The 19,454-nt window shown below is 52.0% G+C and overlaps 1 protein-coding gene across 1 annotated transcript; it reads right to left on the bottom strand.

Annotated features, from left to right (window-relative positions):
• Positions 1 to 218: 218 nt before the first annotated feature.
• slc33a2 (solute carrier family 33 member 2) lies at positions 219 to 19,029 on the bottom strand. Its single transcript, XM_084468378.1, has 6 exons — positions 18,894 to 19,029; positions 17,468 to 18,322; positions 9,286 to 9,433; positions 4,972 to 5,072; positions 3,484 to 3,593; positions 219 to 800 (listed from the first exon to the last, which is right to left on the bottom strand). The coding sequence occupies exons 2-6, from the start codon at positions 18,183 to 18,185 to the stop codon at positions 597 to 599; spliced, it is 1,281 nt and encodes a 426-aa protein (XP_084324504.1). The 5' UTR covers positions 18,186 to 18,322; positions 18,894 to 19,029; the 3' UTR covers positions 219 to 596.
• Positions 19,030 to 19,454: the final 425 nt, after the last annotated feature.

Here is a 19,454-nt window from a genome sequence, read left to right as displayed (position 1 = left end):
CATAAGAAAACTCTGTAGGTGGCGAAGAAGTAAAAGCTGCGTCACGTTTTGAACTACACACACGTGTTTTTGGATTGTCGGTGCCGTTAAAGTAGTAAACGATTATAAATGCTATACTTTAGCGGCACCGACAATCCAAAAACCCAGTCGAAACTAGATGGGAAATGTGTGTAGTTCAAAACGTGACGCAGCTTTTACTTCTCCGCCGCCTACAGAGTTTGTTATGTACGATCATTCATAAACCCCGTGTTATTCCCCCATAGACGTTTGACCGAGGGAACCGGGAGCCTCGGAGGCGGGACTTATCCTTCAGAGGTCTATTCTCACAAAATACCTTCGCTTTTTATTATTTATTTTTTTTACCTCCCCCTCGTACCCAAGTTACACCCCGGTACAGCGTCTACTGCAGCACGCGCGCATGTGAGCGCGCTACATTCTGACCCGTTGTGGGTACGAGTCCGGACACACATCCATGAAGCCAGGCTTGTCCCGCGACGGTCGACGGTCGCCCGGCGGCCCCCGCTGCCGTCCCTCCACGCCACGTCACTCCCGCCCCCCTCCTCCTCCTCCTCCTCTCCTCACCTCCGCCGGGGGCCTCACTGCGGCTGTTTGAGGGGCTGTTCTCGGAGCGCTCCGGTGATGGTGGCCGTCCACACGTGCAGCGCCGTGCCCGCCGACAGCGTGAGGAAGAAGAGGAAGGCCACCTGGTAGCCCAGCCAGTCCACCATCCACCCCGCCAGCGCGCTGAACAGCAGCTTGCCCAGGACCTCCAGCGTGGCCAGGAAGCTGTAGTGGGTGGCCTGGTGGGTGGGGGGGGAGAAGGGCATCTGTCACCGACACGTGTCAAAGGCCTCCGCATTAAGGAGCACAGGGCGTAGGTCCCACGCCAAGTTGGAATATTTAAACTTTTCCGCGAATTTAGCGTGATGCTTTGTCGTGACAGCCAATCAGCGGTCACTCCCTGAAGTACCGATGGAACATCATGGAGAAGAAAGTGATTGTTGCCGTTTGCGGACTCCCGGAGCTCTATAATATCTACATAATATAATATAGTATGATACATAATATCAGGGCCAAAAGTTGTGAGGGAGAAACCCTCCTCCAATATGCTTCAAAATACTTACGCGAGTATTCTTACGTTTGCGCAATCAAACGAAGCGAACAAGCAGTGCGAAAATTGGCACGGCTTTTTGATGGAGGATGAGAGCGGGTTAGGCTCCAGGCATTGGGGATTGCGTGCGGTCGGTAAACACCGTAGCCAGTAGACTGCGTCAACGATTTTTTTAGGAAATTGGGAATGAGCAAAGAATATAACTTGAAGGAGAGTGAGGAGGAGTGGAGACGAACGAGACAGGGAGATGAATGTACGAGGGACACGGCTACAGAGAGCAGGGTTACCGTCGGGGGGTGGAGAGGGAAACATGATGTAAGAAGTGTTGAACGTGAGTGTGAAGAGTGCCCCCTCGACCCTCAACAAACACATCCATCCACTCATTAACCCTCTTAACCCACAGCAGAGCGGATGGGAAGGAGTGAACGAAGAGGACGAGAGAAGAGGAGTGAGAGGAGTGAGCAGAAACCGAGAGAAGGCAAGAGTGGGCTGTCTGTATACAGAGGAGCGGGTCCAACTCGAGACGAGGGGGGCGATCCAAGCCTGAAGGCCCCGAGGAGGGAGAGAGAGAGAGAGAGCGCTAGAGAGAGAGAAAGGGAGAGAGAGAGAGAGAGAGAGAGCTAGAGAGAGAGCGAGCAAGAGAGAGAAAGGGAGAGAGAGAGAGAGGGAGAGAGAGAGGGAAATGACCTGCCCTCAGCCTCCTCCCTCTGCCCATGAGCAGTACAGCATTCTGTTGCTCCCTGCAGCCAAACAGAAGGCCTGAGCCGACACCTGTGATAGTTCTCCCAAAAGCATGCAGCAAAACGGCCCAATTAGATTTCTTCATTATCATTAAAAGGATCATATAAATTGTACTTTATTTAAATAATAAATATCATAAATTTGGATTCCAACAAATGTTAAGTATAGTTCAGGGGGGAGACAAAGGCGGAGCATAACTGATAATATAGTTGGGTTTTTTGCAAAGAAATCTCATATGTTTGTGTAACATTTATAGAGGAACTTTCAAAATAAAAGTAGTTTGGCCGGACTGTACTGGGAGAGCACTCACAGCCCTGCGTGACCACAGCTAAGTGGAGTGCCTTTATTCAGAGGAACTTGTTGAAAAGATTCTGTTACTCTCTACTGGGGATCCTTAACAAGCACTCACACTATCCCCTTACAGTCACCGGATAGCCCTACCTTCAGTAAAACACACACACACGCACACACACACACACACACGCACACGCACACACACACACACACACACACACACACACGCACACACACGCACACGCACATGCGTACATACAGCTATAAGTCAGTAAGGGCAGTGGTGTGGGGACACATGACAACACACAGTCCACCGTATCTGTGTCACGAGAAGCTCTCAAATTAACACTAGGCTGTGGTTTCTCTGCTTTCTTTTCTTCAGCTGCGTCCAACTCGCCGGCGAGGATTCGGCGTGGAGGGCAGCGAGTGTTTTCTCCCCGCGTGTGTAAATATTGTCACCTCGACGACACGGCCGCCGACGGATCCTAATTTGCCTCGGAGGGAACCGGCTGGGAGAGAGACGCTCACTGACCCCCTGCCTGACCCGGCCCAGTTAGACCACCGCACAACGGCAGATGAGGAAACCAAGTGTGTGTGCTGTGTGGTGTGTGTGCGCTGTGTGCTGTGTGTGCTGTGTGTGTGTGTGTGTGTGTGTCGCACAGGGACTGGTTTGTGGAATAGAAGTGGAGGAAAGCTACAAAGGGAGAGAGAGAAAAAAAAAAGTGGTGGGCAGTTGAGGGTGTGGGGGAGGAGGGTGGGGTGGGGGGGTGGGGGGGGCAATGAATATAAATTGTGATTGCTGTTGGGACAGGTGAGATGGTGTGTGGGGGGGGGGGCAGGTGAGAGGGTGTGTGTGTGGGGGGGTGTAGGCATTGGCAGAGGGTGACGGGGAGACACCATGACAGCCAGATGAATCGTCACAACACCACCACCGTCTCCACCCCCCATGGCCACCTCCACCCCCCATGACCACCTCCACTCCCCAGAGACAGAGAGAGAGAGAGAGAGAGAGAGAGAGAGAGAGAGAGAGAGACTACAGAGTATAGAGAGGAGAATGAAGTGGTGATGAAAGGCCAGTATGAGAAAACATTTGCATCAGTATGCAACACAAACGAGAAGCAAAAACGTATTGACAAAGTAAGAGGGGACGACCTTCTACACATTATAGACGTCGATCAGTTCATCCGTTTGTTTGTTCGTTGTAACGGAGGCTACCATCTCCTCCGGTCCGTTAAAGCAACTCAATGTGAACTTCAATCTGTGTATGAAGTGATGCGGAGGCTGTGGCCCCGGGCGGGCGCTGTGAGGGGCCCCGGGCGGTTGGGGGAGGAACCCACCTGCACGCTCTCGTCGGCCCGCTGGGTGCAGTGCATCATGGTGGTGAAGGTGAGGGTGGTGATCAGCCCGCCCAGGAAATGCTGAACACTCATGCTCAGGACGGCCATGCCTGGAGGTGAGGGGGAGAGACGGCCCGCGTCAAAGAGGAGACACACACACACACACGCACACGCACACACACACGCACACGCACCCCGGTTCTGATCCTGACAGTCGGGCCTACAGTACATCGATACTTATACATATTCATGCGGCACATCTTATAGACGGGGGGGGGGGGGGGGGGGGGTGGGGGGGGGAAGCAGCCTTAAACAGTCGGGGAGGAGAGTGTGTGGTGGGCTGACTCCTCTCGGCTCGCTGCTGCTTACTGTAGTCTGTTTGGAGATTCCATTCAGCAGACAAAAGAGAGCCGCGATGCTAAGCTGCAATCGGAGTGGCTCCGATTGCCTTTCTAAAAAAAATAAAAAAATAAAAAATAAAGCCCTCCCCAGCCTGTTCTCTGAGGGGAACACAAGAGGAAACCACACAGTCGATCAGGCCCTCCCTGCCTGCGCTGCCGCTGAATTATTCACCCCCGCCGCCCGAGCCGTCCCGCCCGACGTCAGTGAGACTTTGGTTGTGCCTCGCGCCGCCGCCGCCGCCGCCGCCGCCGCCACCGCCACCGACGCGGGACACGCTCAGACGGAGCACGCTCAGACGAGGCGAGGGAGCGTTGTGCTGTCATGTAATATTGAAACCATTTGAAACATGATTTTCGGATGTATATATACCCAAATATATATATATATATAAAGATATATTGTAAAAAAAAAAAAAAAAAACATGTTTTGTCTGCGCATACGCGCTGCGGAGTCGGGGAAGGAAAATGAAAGAAGGAAAAAATGGTGGCGAGCCGACACCAAAAGGCGTCTTGACAGGCAAGACGGCGCCGGATGAGAGATGAGCGACAAGGATGTGGTTCTGACGCCTGCGCCTCACAGAGACAACAGAGCGGCTCTCCGGAGAGCGGCGCTAAAAGAGGTCCATCCGCCGCGCGCTCTTCTAACGTTTCCCACAGCAGCCGTCTCCTCCTCTGACGGCCTCCTGACGGCTCCCTCGAGGTCCACACACACACACACACACACACACACACTACCCCGACAAGACACACAGACGCCCGGCGCAAGGGATGTCCCCCGAGCTTGGCCATCACTGACTGGTAACGTTCGCCATCGCAACACTGCGGACATCCTCCGCTGTGAAGGGCCCGCTGGCCCCTGCTGGTGTCAGTTGGGGCCGTTTGGGTCGGCTTGGCTTCAGGAGGTACAGCGGGGTCGGCTGGTAACCGGAAGGTTGCTGGTTGGATCCCCGGCTCCTCCTAGCTGAGTGTGGAGGTGTCCCTGAGCGAGAAAACTAAACCCTGACTGCTCCTGACCCGCTGGCTGTCGCCCTGCATGGTTCTGTGTGTGTGTGTGTGTGTGTGTGTGTGTGTGTGTGTCATCTCTCACCTTTCATGAGCGGGGAGGGGTCCAGCACGGTGAGCAGGGAGCTCTGGAAGACCATGCTGACGGTCCGCATCACAAACACGCGCCGCATCAGGGCCCCGATGCTGGGGGGAGACACAGAGGGGAGACAGGGGGGAGACACAGAGGGGACAGGGGGGAGACAGAGGGGGGAGTCACAGAGAGGGGACAGGGGGGAGACACAGAGGGGAGACAGGGGGGAGACACAGAGCGGAGACAGGGGGGAGACAGAGAGGGGACAGGGGGGAGACAGAGAGGGGACAGGGGGGAGACACAGAGGGGAGACAGGGGGGAGACACAGAGCGGAGACAGGGGGGAGACAGAGAGGGGACAGGGGGGAGACAGAGAGGGGACAGGGGGGAGACACAGAGGGGACAGGGGGGAGACAGAGAGGGGAGACAGGGGGGAGACACAGAGGGGACAGGGGGGAGACAGAGAGGGGACAGGGGGGAGACAGAGAGGGGACAGGGGGGAGACAGAGAGGGGACAGGGGGGAGTCACAGAGGGGACAGGGGGGAGACACAGAGAGGGGACAGGGGGGAGACACAGAGGGGACAGGGGGGAGACAGAGAGGGGACAGGGGGAGACAATCGTACTAGAGTACGGTACAGGGACACTTTGCCTGTGTGAGCGTGCCCTTAGACGTCGTGTCACAAACCACAATGCAGGCAGCCATAATAGCAAATATGTTCATTAATTTATAGGGGCCCACTGTTTGCATATGCATGTGGGAAGAAAAGCACGCATGTACACACACACACACACACATGCACGAGCACTCACTCACTGGCACACACACAGACACACACACGGACACACACGCAGGCAGCTTGCACACACATAGATGCAACCACACTCTCTCTCACACTCACACACACACACACACACACACACACACAGAAGAGTAAACAAGTCCCCAGACACTAATTGATTCTCAGTAAGTGGTTGAGAATCACTCCCCTGTGTGCTCAGCTCATGGTAATCAATAAGCTAAGGAGATCCACAGCATGATGAAGATAAGTAATCAGTGGTTAACACACGCTCGCACACACACACACACACACACACACACACACACACACACACACACACACACACACACACACACACACACACACACACACACACACACACACATATATATACAAGCACACACGTGACATTAGGGATTTACAGAGTGTCAATCACTCTTAAAAGGAAGCCTGCCAATCATAAGGTTTGAATATTTGAGAGTGGGTACGTGTGTGTGTGTGTGTGTGTGTGTGTGTGTGTGTGTGTGTGTGTGTGTGTGTGTGTGTGTGTGTTTGCCAGCATGCGTCAGGGCCGTTGCCGTTGTTGTTCTGAGTGCATTTCAGAAGCACCAGAAGTGCGCGCGGTATGCATTACGCATTACTCTACATGTCATTATCCACCAATTACGTCCTGTTTTACATTATGACAACTACACTTCCCCAGCGGCTTCCTGCTGCTCTGCGGGGCCGGTCTCCGCTCCGCCTGCCGTGGCGGCCCCCAGGAGCCCGATCTGGACGGAGAAAATCCACCCTGCAGCATTCACATGCTAAAGACATTCTCGTCTCTCTGGCTGCTTTACTTTTGTTCTCAATGACAGCCATTCATTTCACACTCTCTCAGGAGATTCCGGGGTGTGCATGTCAGTGTGTGTGTGTGTGTGTGTGTGTGTGTGTGTGTGTGTGTGTGTGTGTGTGTGTGTGTGTGTGTGTGTGTGTGTGAATGTGTGTGTGTGTGTGTGTGTGTGTGTGTGTGTGTGTGTGTGTGTGTGTGTGTGTGTGCGTGCATGCCAGTGTGTGTGAGTGTGTGTGTGTGTGTGTGTGTGTGTGTGTGTGTGTATGCTACTGTGAGTGTGTGCATGCCAGTGTGTGTGTGTGTGTGTGTGTGTGTGTGTGTGTGCGCATGCCAGTGTGTGTGTGTGCATGTCAGTGTGTGTGTGAGTGTGTGTGTGTGTGTGTGTGCATGCCAGTGTATGTGTGTGTGCATGTCAGTGTGCGTGTGTGTGTGTGAGGGTGAACCTGCCTCACTACCACCTCACAGAGCCAGGTCCGGATAAGATAATACGTGTGTTCTCAGGTTGCTGATAGCGCTGTGGTGTAAAGGCGCCGGGTGGAGACTGAGTGGCTCAGTGGCCACTCAGTCCACTGGAGGAACCACGGCTCTGGGTCTGCGTGTGTGCGTGTGTGTGTGCGTGTGTGTGTGCGTGTGTGTGTGAGGACACTAGAAGCATACAGTTCAGTTTCCCACAGAACACCTAACTCTGCCTTTCTCTCTCTCTCCGTCCACTCTGTCTGCCTCTCACTCGCCCGCTCCCTCTTCCATCCTCTCAGCAGCCCTTCATAACCCCGCCTCAGTAAATCTACAAATCGTCTCCATTCGTCAGTGAGGGACAAATCTGTCCAAGTGCTTGACATAATATTTGGGGAAATACCAAACGCGCCCTGTGTGCGATAGGCCGAAAAGCAGAACTCGCACAACATTAAACACAACATTAAACACAACATTTACAAACACACACACACACAGACACACACACGATTAAAACCTTGCCACTAAGTTCATTATTGAATGCACTGACGCAAACATCACTCTGATCCTGCTTCACTTTCTACTTGAACATAAACAGCCACCACATGTGTTTTAACCTACATCGTCTTCATCAGTCGATTAAGCTGGACTATGTAGCACTTGTTGTGGACCATTTAAAAGGATAACTCCTCAAAGCAGCCTGACTGATATCCCCCTTGTGTGAAGGACGTCTCTCAGCCATAATGGATGATGGATAGCGCTGTGTAAGAGAATATGCAGCGTGGGAACTGACACACTTCCCACAGGTGACTTCATGGACATGTTTTGTGTGTATACCTTATGCACTCTGCCCGAGGTGAGGGAGATGACATAATAGGATAATGGCCGGGACCCATGTATTGTTTATTAATTGTTCCCTGCTCTTAACGAATGTTCAATTCCATGTCTGGTTCTGCGCCATTGAATTATTTGCTGGTATACTTTAATTAGCTGATCAGAGCCAGCCAGAGACATGTTAGCCATTGAAAGGCAGTCAAACACAGGTTTTTAGTGGATTTAAATATACTTTTAGCAAAGGCTATTGTCAGCCAATTTTTCACGAGGGGCGATTACAATTACCAACAGTGCTTTTCCATCAATGGCAATGGTAAGGTAGGCTTAATTAAGAAATCTCTGGTAATGGTAAGTCAAAATGACACAAAATTACACACAACTGTTTAAGTTGTTGACAAAATGACATGCATTATACACCCTGTCCGTCTCTCACATCATTCCTACCTAGTCCTCCTTTGCCCGCTAAGTGGAAAGCCTGAGCATCTTAAAGAGTAGCAATATGGTTTGTCTAGGTTTGGGTGAGCTCTCCATAATGAGAAGTTCCCCAGGCAGGGGCAGGGGGGGGGCTGCTGACGGTGGCAGGGGCAGCCAGACTCTGATAGCATTAGACACGTTTATGCTGACGTGAACTCTTGATTAAAAAGATACTGTATGACGTGCGCTCTTCACTAAGTCCGCCCTTAATATATATATATAATATATATAGCATCGCGGTTTGAGGGTCTTCTCGGACGGCCCTGAGGTTTGACTTGATGGGCGGGGATACTTCCAGGCGCCATATTTGCTCAGACAATAGCGACCAGCTGACCTTGTTTTGACACAAAGGACGCAGGGCGGTTTGGTCCATTTGAATCCATCTCCGGCCTCAAAGGGTAAAAGCATCGCTACAACGCCATTAACGATGGACGAGGGGAGGGGAGACGGCACAGATATATATATACTGACTAGATATTGCATTGGGCTTCTAAGCATGCGTCATCAATGCCGCCATCTTGCCGCGGGGGAAACCGCCCCCCTGAATGAATGAAGGTCGCTGGGAGAGACGTCCTTTCACTCTCAATCGCCTTCTTTTAAGGCAATCTTCAAGCGGGTTGGTTTCTGACACACGTCAGACATGTGTTGATGGTTTTTAATTTATTTTAGTTTTACTATCATTACCACAAACACCAGAAACCAACCCGCTTGAAGATCGCCTTAAAACGAGGCGATTGAGAGCGACGTGGGGTGTGAAAGGACCTCTGCCCCGTCGACGTTCATTCATTCATTCATTCATTCATTCATTCATTCGGGGTTGGTGGTGGTCACCCCCGCGGCGGGTTGGCGGCGGCATTGACGCATACGACCCACTGAGCAGCGCCTCTCAGGCCATATCCAGTCAGTCCATCTATCGATGGGGAGAGGCGGGGGGGGGGGGGGGGGGTGAGTCACCTGCACTGAGCGAGCAGCACGCCGCCCATGGACGAGCCGCAGATGGAGAAGGCCATGGCGATGACGCCGTTCCAGAAGCCCAGCTCCCTCGCCGTCATGTGGTGGTCCAGCAGGAACAGGGGGAACATGGTGACGGCGCCCTGCTCGCCTGGGCGGGACACACACACGCACACGCACACACACACACGCACACACACACACGCACACGCACACATGCGCACGCACACGCACACGCACACGCACACACACACACACAGGGCATTTAGCAGACGCTTTTATCCAAAGCGACTTACAGTAAGTAGATTTGTCAGAAGAAAGAGAAACAACAATATATCTCTCTCTGTACAGTGAGGATGTTCATAGAACCAAGTGCCAAGCACTAACCATCACTAGGTTAACCCATTCCTCGTATACAACAAAGATAGCTAGGATAAGACGCTACACGATGCTAAGTACTGTTTTTAAGTGCCGGCACGTAAAACAAACAATAAGTGAGTTAATTTAGTGCCAGACACACACACACGCACGCACGCAGACACACACACACAGACACACAGACAGTCAGAGGACCCGAAGAGGACGAGGGGAGCACTCAGGGTTGAGGTGATGAGGCGCCACAGAGGGAAGGAAGCTAGTGAGGAAGGTATGAAAGAGTGAAAGAAGGAACGGAGCCATAGTGTAAGTGTGGCCCTCACCGGTGTTGGATAAAGGCACTCGCCTCACAGAGGCACTGCGGCTCAACCGCGCACCCAATAGAAACATTACATAACATTACATCCACGAGCCATGTCCGACAGCCACACAGACACAGACACAGACAAAGACCGAGAGCCAGTGTATTTTATGTTATATGGGGATACTTAACTATATATCAATACTTGCAATTATTCGTTGGTGGCCTGACAAGTCTGTATTGAACAGCAGTTCAACTGAACCTTGAGGTAAAAATTGGTAATAACGGTGCAAGATAGGCATGGAGGTCCAGACACTAGTTGAAAACGGAGAGTGCAAACGGTCACTGAGTCTGAAGAGACATCACGCAGCAGACCTAGTCTGACTCCCCTCGCAGTTAAACTCCTCAAACGACTTCTCCCCCCCCCCCCGGGCCCCTCCACCGTCAGCAGGACCAGAAGGTACGCTCATCCTCCTCAGATGTCCCCGCTTGTAGTTGAGTTAAAGGAGAGGCACGGCAGGGGGCAACACACCTCAGTCCTTTGTTTTTCCTGGAGAGTCTGGGTAATTTATTCCTGACGAGAAGGGGGCCCTCCCACTTAAAACTGCGACAAGGAAAACACCAAACTAAATAAATTAATAAATCCAGAGATTAAACGCGCCTCGCAAAGACCTCTCAGTCAAAAAAATAACACTGTTTCTGTCACCCGGCGCGGCTCTCTCTCTCTCTCTCTCGTGTGGTGTCGGTAATTTTTCCGCTGAACAATACAGTAAAATATTCTGCGCGGCATTATTATATTAATGGAGGCTGACTTCAGAACGCACACAGGGGCCTGGCGGAGCCGCCTGAGTGACAGCTGTGTTCCGACACCGCCGTCAAAGCAGACACAACACAGGCGACACACAACCTTGCCGCTCCGCTCGCTCACTCACTCTCGCGGCTCGCTCCGTCAGCGAGGAGACAAACAAAAATAGAGAAAGGAAAAGAAAGCAAAAAGGGAATAGAGATTAAACAGAGATTGAGATGAGGGGGAAGAGAGAGAGAGAGACAGAGAGAGAGAGAGACAGAGAGAGAGACAGCCTCAAAGTGTGAGCTGAACGGCTTTGAGTGATAGTGAGTGCGGCTGGGAAAATAGAAAAGTGTCACTTGTTCCGATGAAGGTACATCGACCCCGGCAGACATGCGGTGGGGGGTTCTGGCGTGAGCGGTGGTTGTGCGTGCGTTCATCAGAGGTTCTCTTCATCTAGTGAGCTCTTCCCCTTTGACGGAACATATTGTCAGCAAAACAAACGTGGAAAAGGTTGATTTGGTGAAAAAGAATATTTAACCCTAAGGATTTAATAAGTAGAAATTGTCATCAACCAGAAAAGGGCTGTGTTGTATTTTACAATCAGCAGAATGTGCCCGTTCTATATTTAATTGCAACGTGAGTGTATTAACTCAAAAGTTACCTTGGAACGTTGAATACGTGAGAGTGTGTTGTGTTGTGCGTGCGGTGGCAATTCTGCCGGCAGCACCAGCAGACAGCAGACTAACACACGCTCAAAGTGGGACGACTGGGAATCAGAGGGTTAACGTCACATAACAATGACCATCTGGGGAGAATGGGAAGGTTATGGGTAGTAATGGTGTTTTGGTCATTATTTAGTAATCAATCGCGAAATCAATTGTCATTATGGGCTGACATTGCTGGCTTTGAAACAGCCACAGCGTTTCTCATGTGAGAAGTGGAAAAACAACTCGTCTCTCATCACAAAATGGAGGATTATCACGAATAACAATTCCCACGATGTTTTCCGATGTATCGCAAGGCACCCATATGACAAAATCCTGCAGATGGTTTGTTAGATATCGGAAAGCACAAGCAAACCAAGAACTCACTGGTTGCACAGTGTACATGTATGTAGCCTGACACAACAATCACCATGTTCCCTGTTTATACCGATTCTCAAAGCCACGCTGTAAGCAAGGATTTTATTCAACATGAACACCGGTTAAAGTAGGGGGTGGGAGTCAATAAGGAAAAGGAATAAAGAGAGAGGAAGGGGGGGGGCAACAATGGGAGAAGGACAGGCTCTTAACACGGACGAGGTTCGTTTGAACAGACACGACACAAAAGGCAGAGAGAGAGCAAATGGAACGGACAGACGAGGGATACACGTAGAGAGCAGAGGTCAGACGCACCAGAGAGAGCGGCCAGTCGGGATGGAGAGGGAGGGAGAGGAGGGGGAGGAGGGGGAGAGGAGGGGGAGGGAGGGGGAGAGCACCCAGTGCAGTCAGGGATGGAGAGAGAGAGGGAGAGGAGGAGGGGGAGGGAGGGGGAGAGCGGGGGAGAGCACCCAGTGCAGTCAGGGATGGAGAGAGAGAGGGAGAGGGGGAGGGGGAGGAGGGGGAGAGCGGAGGAGAGTGCCCAGCGCAGCCGGAGGTGGAGAGAGGGAGGGAGAGGAGGGGGAGGAGGGGGAGGGAGGGGGAGAGCAGGGGAGAGCACCCAGCGCAGCCGGGGATGGAGAGAGAGAGGGAGAGGAGGGGGAGGGAGGGGGAGGAGGGGGAGAGCGGGGGAGAGTAGGATGGGTGCGGTGGGAGGGGTCAGGGCAGATGAACAGAGACATTGTTAGGAAGTTAGTGAAGGGGAAAATGACAGAGGCGGGCGGGCGAGCTAGAAGATCAGCGAGGTGTTGTACGAGACACAGAGGGAGAGAGAGAGAGAGAGAGAGAGAGAGAGAGAGAGAGAGAGAGAGAGCGACACAGAGGGAGAGAGAGAGAGAGAGAGAGACAGAGAGAGAGAGAGAGCAACACAGAGGGAGAGAGAGAGAGAGAGACACAGAGGGAGAGAGAGAGAGAAACACAGAGGGGAGGAGAGAGAGAGAGAGAGAGAGAGAGAGAGAGAGACAGAGAGAGAGAGAGAGCAACACAGAGGGAGAGAGAGAGAGAGAGAGACACACAGAGGGAGAGAGAGAGAGAAACACAGAGGGGAGGAGAGAGAGAGAGAGAGAGAGACAGAGAGAGACAGACAGAGAGAGAGACAGACAGAGAGAGAGAGAGAGAGAGAGACAGACAGAGAGAGAGCGAGAGAGACAGATAGAGAGAGAGAGAGAGAGAGAGAGAGACAGAGAGAGACAGACAGAGAGAGAGACAGACAGAGAGAGAGAGAGACAGAGAGAGAGAGAGAGAGAGAGAGAGAGAGAGAGAGAGAGACAGAGAGAGACAGACAGAGAGATAGAGAGGAAATAATAATGTAAATAACGAATCGAATTGTATTCAGCAAAAAGAGAAACAGTGTAGTCTTTGGCTCGAACCTTTAGAGGATAAACCTGCAGAGGGATGGGTGGGGAGGGGGGGTGGGGGTGGTGGTGGGGGGGGGGGGGTCGTGGGGGTCGGTGGGGGGTGAGAGCAAAGGCTCAGCAGGGTGGCGGGGGTCAGAGGTGGACGAGGGCAGTGGGATCAAACCGTGGTCACCACGGAACGGCTCAGACAATAGAGCCGCCGGTCAGCGTGAGTCGGAGTGATCAGCGTGAGTCGGAGTGATCAGCGTGAGTCGGAGTGATCAGTGTGAGTCGGAGTGATCAGCGTGAGTCGGAGTGATCAGCGCGGAGGACGGCCGCAGTACGCCCGCCCACAGACAGCCGCTGGACCCAACAACGTCACGTTCTTGTTCAAACGTGTAGTCACCGGTCTGATGTTATCGTCGACACAGAGATCTAAGTATACACTACGAGTTTACATTTTAAATGACTGTAACTGAAATAAGTCCCCAATTCATAAATAAAAGCGGTGTAATCCCGTGTTTCCGCCCATCTCCCGTAAACACCGCGCCGCGGCCCGTCGCACTCTGGTCGTGACGTCTGAGTGGCTTCTCCGAGTCGCCGCTCAGACGTCACGACCAATGGGGGGGGGGGCCGTCGCTGTGTGTGTGTGTGTGTGTGTGTGTGTGTGTGTGTGTGTGTGTGTGTGTGTGTGTGTGTGTGTGTGTGTGTGTGTGTGGTGTGTGTGTGTGTGTGTGTGTGTGGACGTGTGGAGCTCTGTCTGGGCACAGGTTCATTAACGTCCGGGTCCGAGGGAGGGTGAGGCTCCCGCAGACACATATAGTATACACACACACACACACACACACACACACACACACACACACACACACAGCGTAGGTGTGTGTGTGTGTGTGTGTGTGTGTGTGTGTGTGGATAGTGAAGCTCTGTCCGAGCAGCGATTTATTTGACGCCCGGGTCAGAGCGAGTGAGTGAGGGTTATGCTACCCTGACACCCGTGTGGCGCATTTCATTTCCAACCTCACTCACACGCCGACGGCCGTACTAAGAGAGTATCACGTGGAGTAGGAGTGAGTCGTAACCATGGTGATAACACGCCACCGTCTTTCCTAAAACCTTCAACCCAAAACACTGTTTTTTTTTTTTTATCTCATTGTGTTTGTGTTCCAGCTGAGGCGGTGGGTTCACTGGCACTTTAAGGCTCGCACAAGAAGAATAATAAGAGGTGTGTGTGTGTGTTGGCTTGTACACACAGCCGACCATGCATCCTCCGGCGGTAGAAAGCTGTGTGTGTGTGTGTGTGTGTGTGTGTATAGGGTACATCTAAACAGGACCACATCCACAGTCATAAAACCTCTCTTCAAACACCCTGGTGAGAGTAGTGTCAACAGAGCTCTGTCCACACACACACACACTCGATTAGCATTAATGTTCTACTGATAGTGGCCTATTGACACACACACACACACACACACACACACACACACACACACACACACACACACACACACACACACACACACACACACACACACACACACACACACACACACACACAGGACCTCCGAGTGGGCCCTGTAGCATCACACCACCACGGGAAATGTCCCCTCTATAAGCAGACAGAGACAAGAAGACACATGGAGACTATGCGTGATAGAGTCTGCAGGCGGGTTGGAGGGTCTAGACACAGTATAAAGAATAGAAAGAGGCAACTCAAACCACTATATTTGCCCATATACTCTTTATATGTCTCGGCGCTTTAGCGTTTTTTACATGTTCCTTCCATTTGTCCAGCTTTACTCAGCATGGACCTTTCTGATGTTTCTTTTATATTTGGAGCTGCCATCTTGCTCCTTCTCTCCGGGTGCCATGTGGTGCTTCTTCATTAATTCATCCTCCCCCTTTAGCCTCTATCTGGAGTCCTCCTCTTTCCCTCTGGAAAATCACTCCCCGCCCGCCCCCCCTCCCCCCCCTCCCCCTAGCTTTTCCTCCCCCCCTCCCCTCCCCGCCCCCTTCTCATTTCCCATCATGCCCCTGACCCCTCCCCCCTGCCCAGCGCAGCGGCGGGCGTCCGGCACCCGGTCCTCTCACGTGCCTCGCAGACGACCCCCCCCCCCCCGTCCTGTCCTGCAGACCGTCCTGCAGGGCCGCGGTCAGGGCCGGCGTGTGGCTGTGCTCCCGTCTCACCGGGACGTCACAACCTCCACACGGGGACCGCTTAGAGAGGGGCGGGGCGCGACCACAACACAACGGCCCTCACCTTCTGCGCTCGCCGCCAGACTGTAGTCCCTCCCTCCATCTGCTCAATCCCCCATGAGAAGCTACCATCAGGAGCGTTCCTCTCTCTCTCCCTCTCTCTTGCTTTCTCTCTCTCTCTCTCTCTCTCTCTCCCCGTAATGCACACTTTCCGTCGAGTGACACCCCGTGACACTCAGTGCTTAAGCCCTTCATTGTGTGCGACTGAGTCGGCGCTCATCAGGTTTTTTTCGGAACGGTTTTTCCGTCAGTCGGTCACATCGTCACGGCACCCACGGAGTTTAAAGAGCCACAAACTAAGCCAAGGAAAACCGTTGTACCTCGTACGACGACGAGATGTGAAAAGATGTTTTATGTTCACGTTAAGGCGTTCTGTGTGTTCCGTCGTGTTGTTCGGGGGCCTGTCTCCCCTTGGTCTGTATCTTTTACCGATTCTCCTTAAGCCACTCATTACCGTTTCTCTTTCTCCATCCATCCGTGGGCATCCGCCCCGACGCTCGGCACATCATGTCCACGGTTCGCAAATTGAACAGGGGTCAAAGTTCGGAATCAAGTCCGACTCTAATTGGCTGTTGGTTTGGACAAACTCAAAGGAGTCTTCATGAGGACTGAATGGAGGTGTGTGTGCGTGCGTGCGTGCGTGCGTGCGTGCGCGTGCGTGCGTGTGTGTTTCTTTCGGATGTACAAACGCACACATTTTAACAACCACGTTCCCTTAAAAACAATACTGTTTCTCATACAAATTTCACACGGGCATTTACACAAGACATAATCAAAGACATGGCTCTTTCTTAAGCGACTTTCATTAAGTGCAATATTAACACCACGCTAAAGTTGCTGATGTTGTTAATGAAACATGCCAACAATGAGACCATAAAATCACAGTGAGTGATTATGGCTGTAATTATGACCATAAGCTGTTTGTGATCTTTTGAGTGTGTGTGTGTGTGTGTGTGTGTGTGTGTGTGTGTGTGTGTGTGTGTGTGTGTCTGTTGGGGGGGGGGGCTCCCTAGACAGATTAGGGGTTCAGCCATTCTTGATGTTTCATCTAGTAGCGCTGTCTGTAGAGGCTCATCCGATTACTGAGTCACTCTCAACTCTCTCTCTCTCTCTCTCTCGCTCTCTCTCTCTCTCTCTCTAGCCCACACATCCAATCCACAGCACACATTTACACTTTTTTTTTTACACAACAACAACACAAAGACACAGAGCATTATGCTTAAACACACGTAGGGACTATGCAAATGAGAAGGGACGACATGCGTTCCCACCCACCACCACCAAAGGCCCATACACGCAAAAAAACAACTGCAATGTTGCATCTTCCATGTCGGTTTCTGAATGCCACACGAACACAAAGACGCTCTAATCCTAATCCCCTTCTGCTAACAAATACCAAACTCTGGCCATATCAACTGCATCCCTTTCTTCATCAATCGCCCCCTCAAGTGTACTCGCTGTCTACCTTTACGCGTGCTGTCGAGTAACACGAAAAGACGTGCGACATCCGAACCAATCCTTTTTTTTCAGATAAACTATACGAAAAAAGTGAAAGCTTGATTTGAGTAAACGAACGAGGGATACTACAGAGGGTTTTTTTAAGGTGAGCTGTGCGTGTTTTTTAATGTTGTTTATTTGAGGGCAATTCAAGTTGCTGCGTCGCTGGAGCTGGCCGATCGATGGACTGAGTTGCGCCCGCCACTCTTAATGGATGAGCCAACAGAGACATCTAGCGGTGAGAAGTGGAACTGCTATGCTTTCTCTACAAAACAGTAGAGTAAGCATTTCTTCCGTGTCCCATGTCCTTCTTATGTTTAAATAAAAAATTTATCATTGTAATTTGAGCCCAAAGCATGATTACGTAACATCACCAATGTTCAAATGTTATGCTTGATTTAACATTCACAATTCACTCATTTACACTTGAAACACTGCATCATTTTCATATGCACTCATATTTAACGCGTGTTTGGTTCCGGAACAGACTCACCTAGTTTATAGGTGAGCACGTACAGCACCGTCCAGGGGGTGCCAGGCACCGCCAGCATCTTCCTCCACACCCTCCAGGGCCTCACGATGTCCGCCCCCTGGCCGCCCGCCCTCCGGGCCCCGTCGGCCTGCTGCTGGCTCCTCAGCGAGTCCTCGTCCAGCACGGGCGCGCCCCACACGAACAGGGCCACGCCCGCGTACACGAACGTCAGCAGCAGGAACATCCAGCTCCAGCCGGCCACGTCGATCACGGCCAGCAGCCCGCCGCCCGCGAACACCGAGCCGGCCTTGTAGCCCACCACCTGCGCCGTGTTCCCCAGGCCCAGCTCGCCGCGGCTCTTCAGCAGCCCCACCGCCGCCCCGTCCACCGCGATGTCCTGCACCGACGCCAGCGCGTTCATGACCAGCAGCGTGCCCGCCACCCCCCAGATGTGGGCCTCCGGCGCCAGCAGGGCGCTGGAGACGCAGGTCAGCGCCAGCCCCGAGACCGTGCCCACCAGCCAGCGCCGCTTGGAGCCCAGGCGGTCGATGAGCGGCGCCCAGAGCACCTTCAGCACCCAGGGGAAGTAGAGGACCTTGGTGAAGCCGATGCGGGTGAGGGAGTGGCCGGCCCCCCGCAGGTAGACGGGGAGCAGAGAGGACTGGAGCCCGTAGGGTATGCCCTGAACGAAGTACAGCAGGCCCAGGAAGACCAGCTTGTCATTCATCATGTGTCCCATGGCGGCGTTGGGTGGACAGAGCAGAGGCTCTGCGGTCCATAGGTCAGGTCGTTATTGAGGGGTTGTTCTTCGGGCTAAGCTGGGGGCTTGGGTGGTGGTACTGGTTGTTGTACTGGTGGTGGTACTGGTTGTTGGACCTGGGATGATCAGAGGGGGACAGGGATTAAGCTGCATCAGTGCTGAGGCAGTGGGGTGATAGGGTTCAACATGCACTTAAGTAATACTAGACGACACGAACACTGCTATAAGGGACCGCCACGGTGCTGTCAAAACCAGTGGATCCACTGTCTCTGACTGTTGGCATGACAGTTATCCGACTGTTTATCATGCAAAACTTCTATCCCCTCGTATTTCACCGTCGGGTGACATCGGCTGTACTGTACTACTTGTATAGAGAGGTTCTTTAACCTATTTACTCCTAAAACGCCTGCTAAAAACGCCTATAAAAACCTATGTTATTCTAGAATAAATGTCTTAGAGGGCTAAGAATTTATAACCTCTACCAACACCTTAATATATAAGCCTCTGTAGCACATAGAAACATGAAATAAATGACATTTTAAAAGGTAAGAATGACGGGTTTTATTTAGACAGCATGCATGTCCCTCTGACAGATGATACCAGCGTTAGCCCACTGACAGACTAGTTAGCATCCTCCAGATCACTAATGACACCGACGGGTCAGAAACCAATGAATGGATGTCTTACGGCGGGTGGTTAAGGGCTTTTCACTGTCACTTTTGGCCGGGGTGGTTTTCTTAAAAACAGCCTCCAGGATTCATGGACCGCACTGAGGAGGGGAGGCGTTAGCCCGACGTTAGCCGCACATGAGACTCCTCTGTGGGGCAGCGGCTGTTGACAATGCGCGTCACCGAGGGCTCCGGGTTGCCAGATTCGCCCACGAAAACCCCCCACGTTTTCTGAATTCCAAGTTATTTAAAGGATTTGAAACGTGGTTTCATTGCTTACATTTATTTTTAGGTTGGTTACAATTTAACAACCAAACTCGAATCTTTTTCCATATGGTAAACATGTCCAAAGGTTACAATAAAGTCAGGTATCAAGGTCTATGAGCATTTTTCTACATCTTAATTCTCCACCATACCTAAATGAATTATTACTATTCTAAATGCCTGGTATGTATTCGGTGGTTTACATTTTTATTTTAGTCATAGTGACTCTGTCCTGCTAGTTATTAGTAATAAAGACGAATGTAAGCACAGTCTTGAATAGCCTCTACAATGTAACAAGAATCATAGAAACGGTGGC

The sequence above is a fragment of the Micromesistius poutassou genome (assembly GCF_964030765.1).
Source record: "Micromesistius poutassou genome assembly, chromosome: 5".
NCBI lineage: Eukaryota > Metazoa > Chordata > Actinopteri > Gadiformes > Gadidae > Micromesistius > Micromesistius poutassou.
Note: the sequence above shows the minus strand (reverse complement) of the source record. Positions and strands in the feature narration are given on the sequence as shown.

Excerpts from the sequence above, each read along its gene's own strand:
- slc33a2 (XM_084468378.1), bottom strand. The coding sequence starts at position 18,185 with ATGGGACACATGATGAATGACAAGCTGGTCTTCCTGGGCCTGCTGTAC. Across the intron at positions 3,594-4,971 it reads CCCCTCCCCGCTCATGAAAG|GCATGGCCGTCCTGAGCATG; the intron begins GTGAGAGATGAC and ends CCTCACCTCCAG. Across the intron at positions 801-3,483 it reads GGGCCGACGAGAGCGTGCAG|GCCACCCACTACAGCTTCCT; the intron begins GTGGGTTCCTCC and ends CCCACCCACCAG.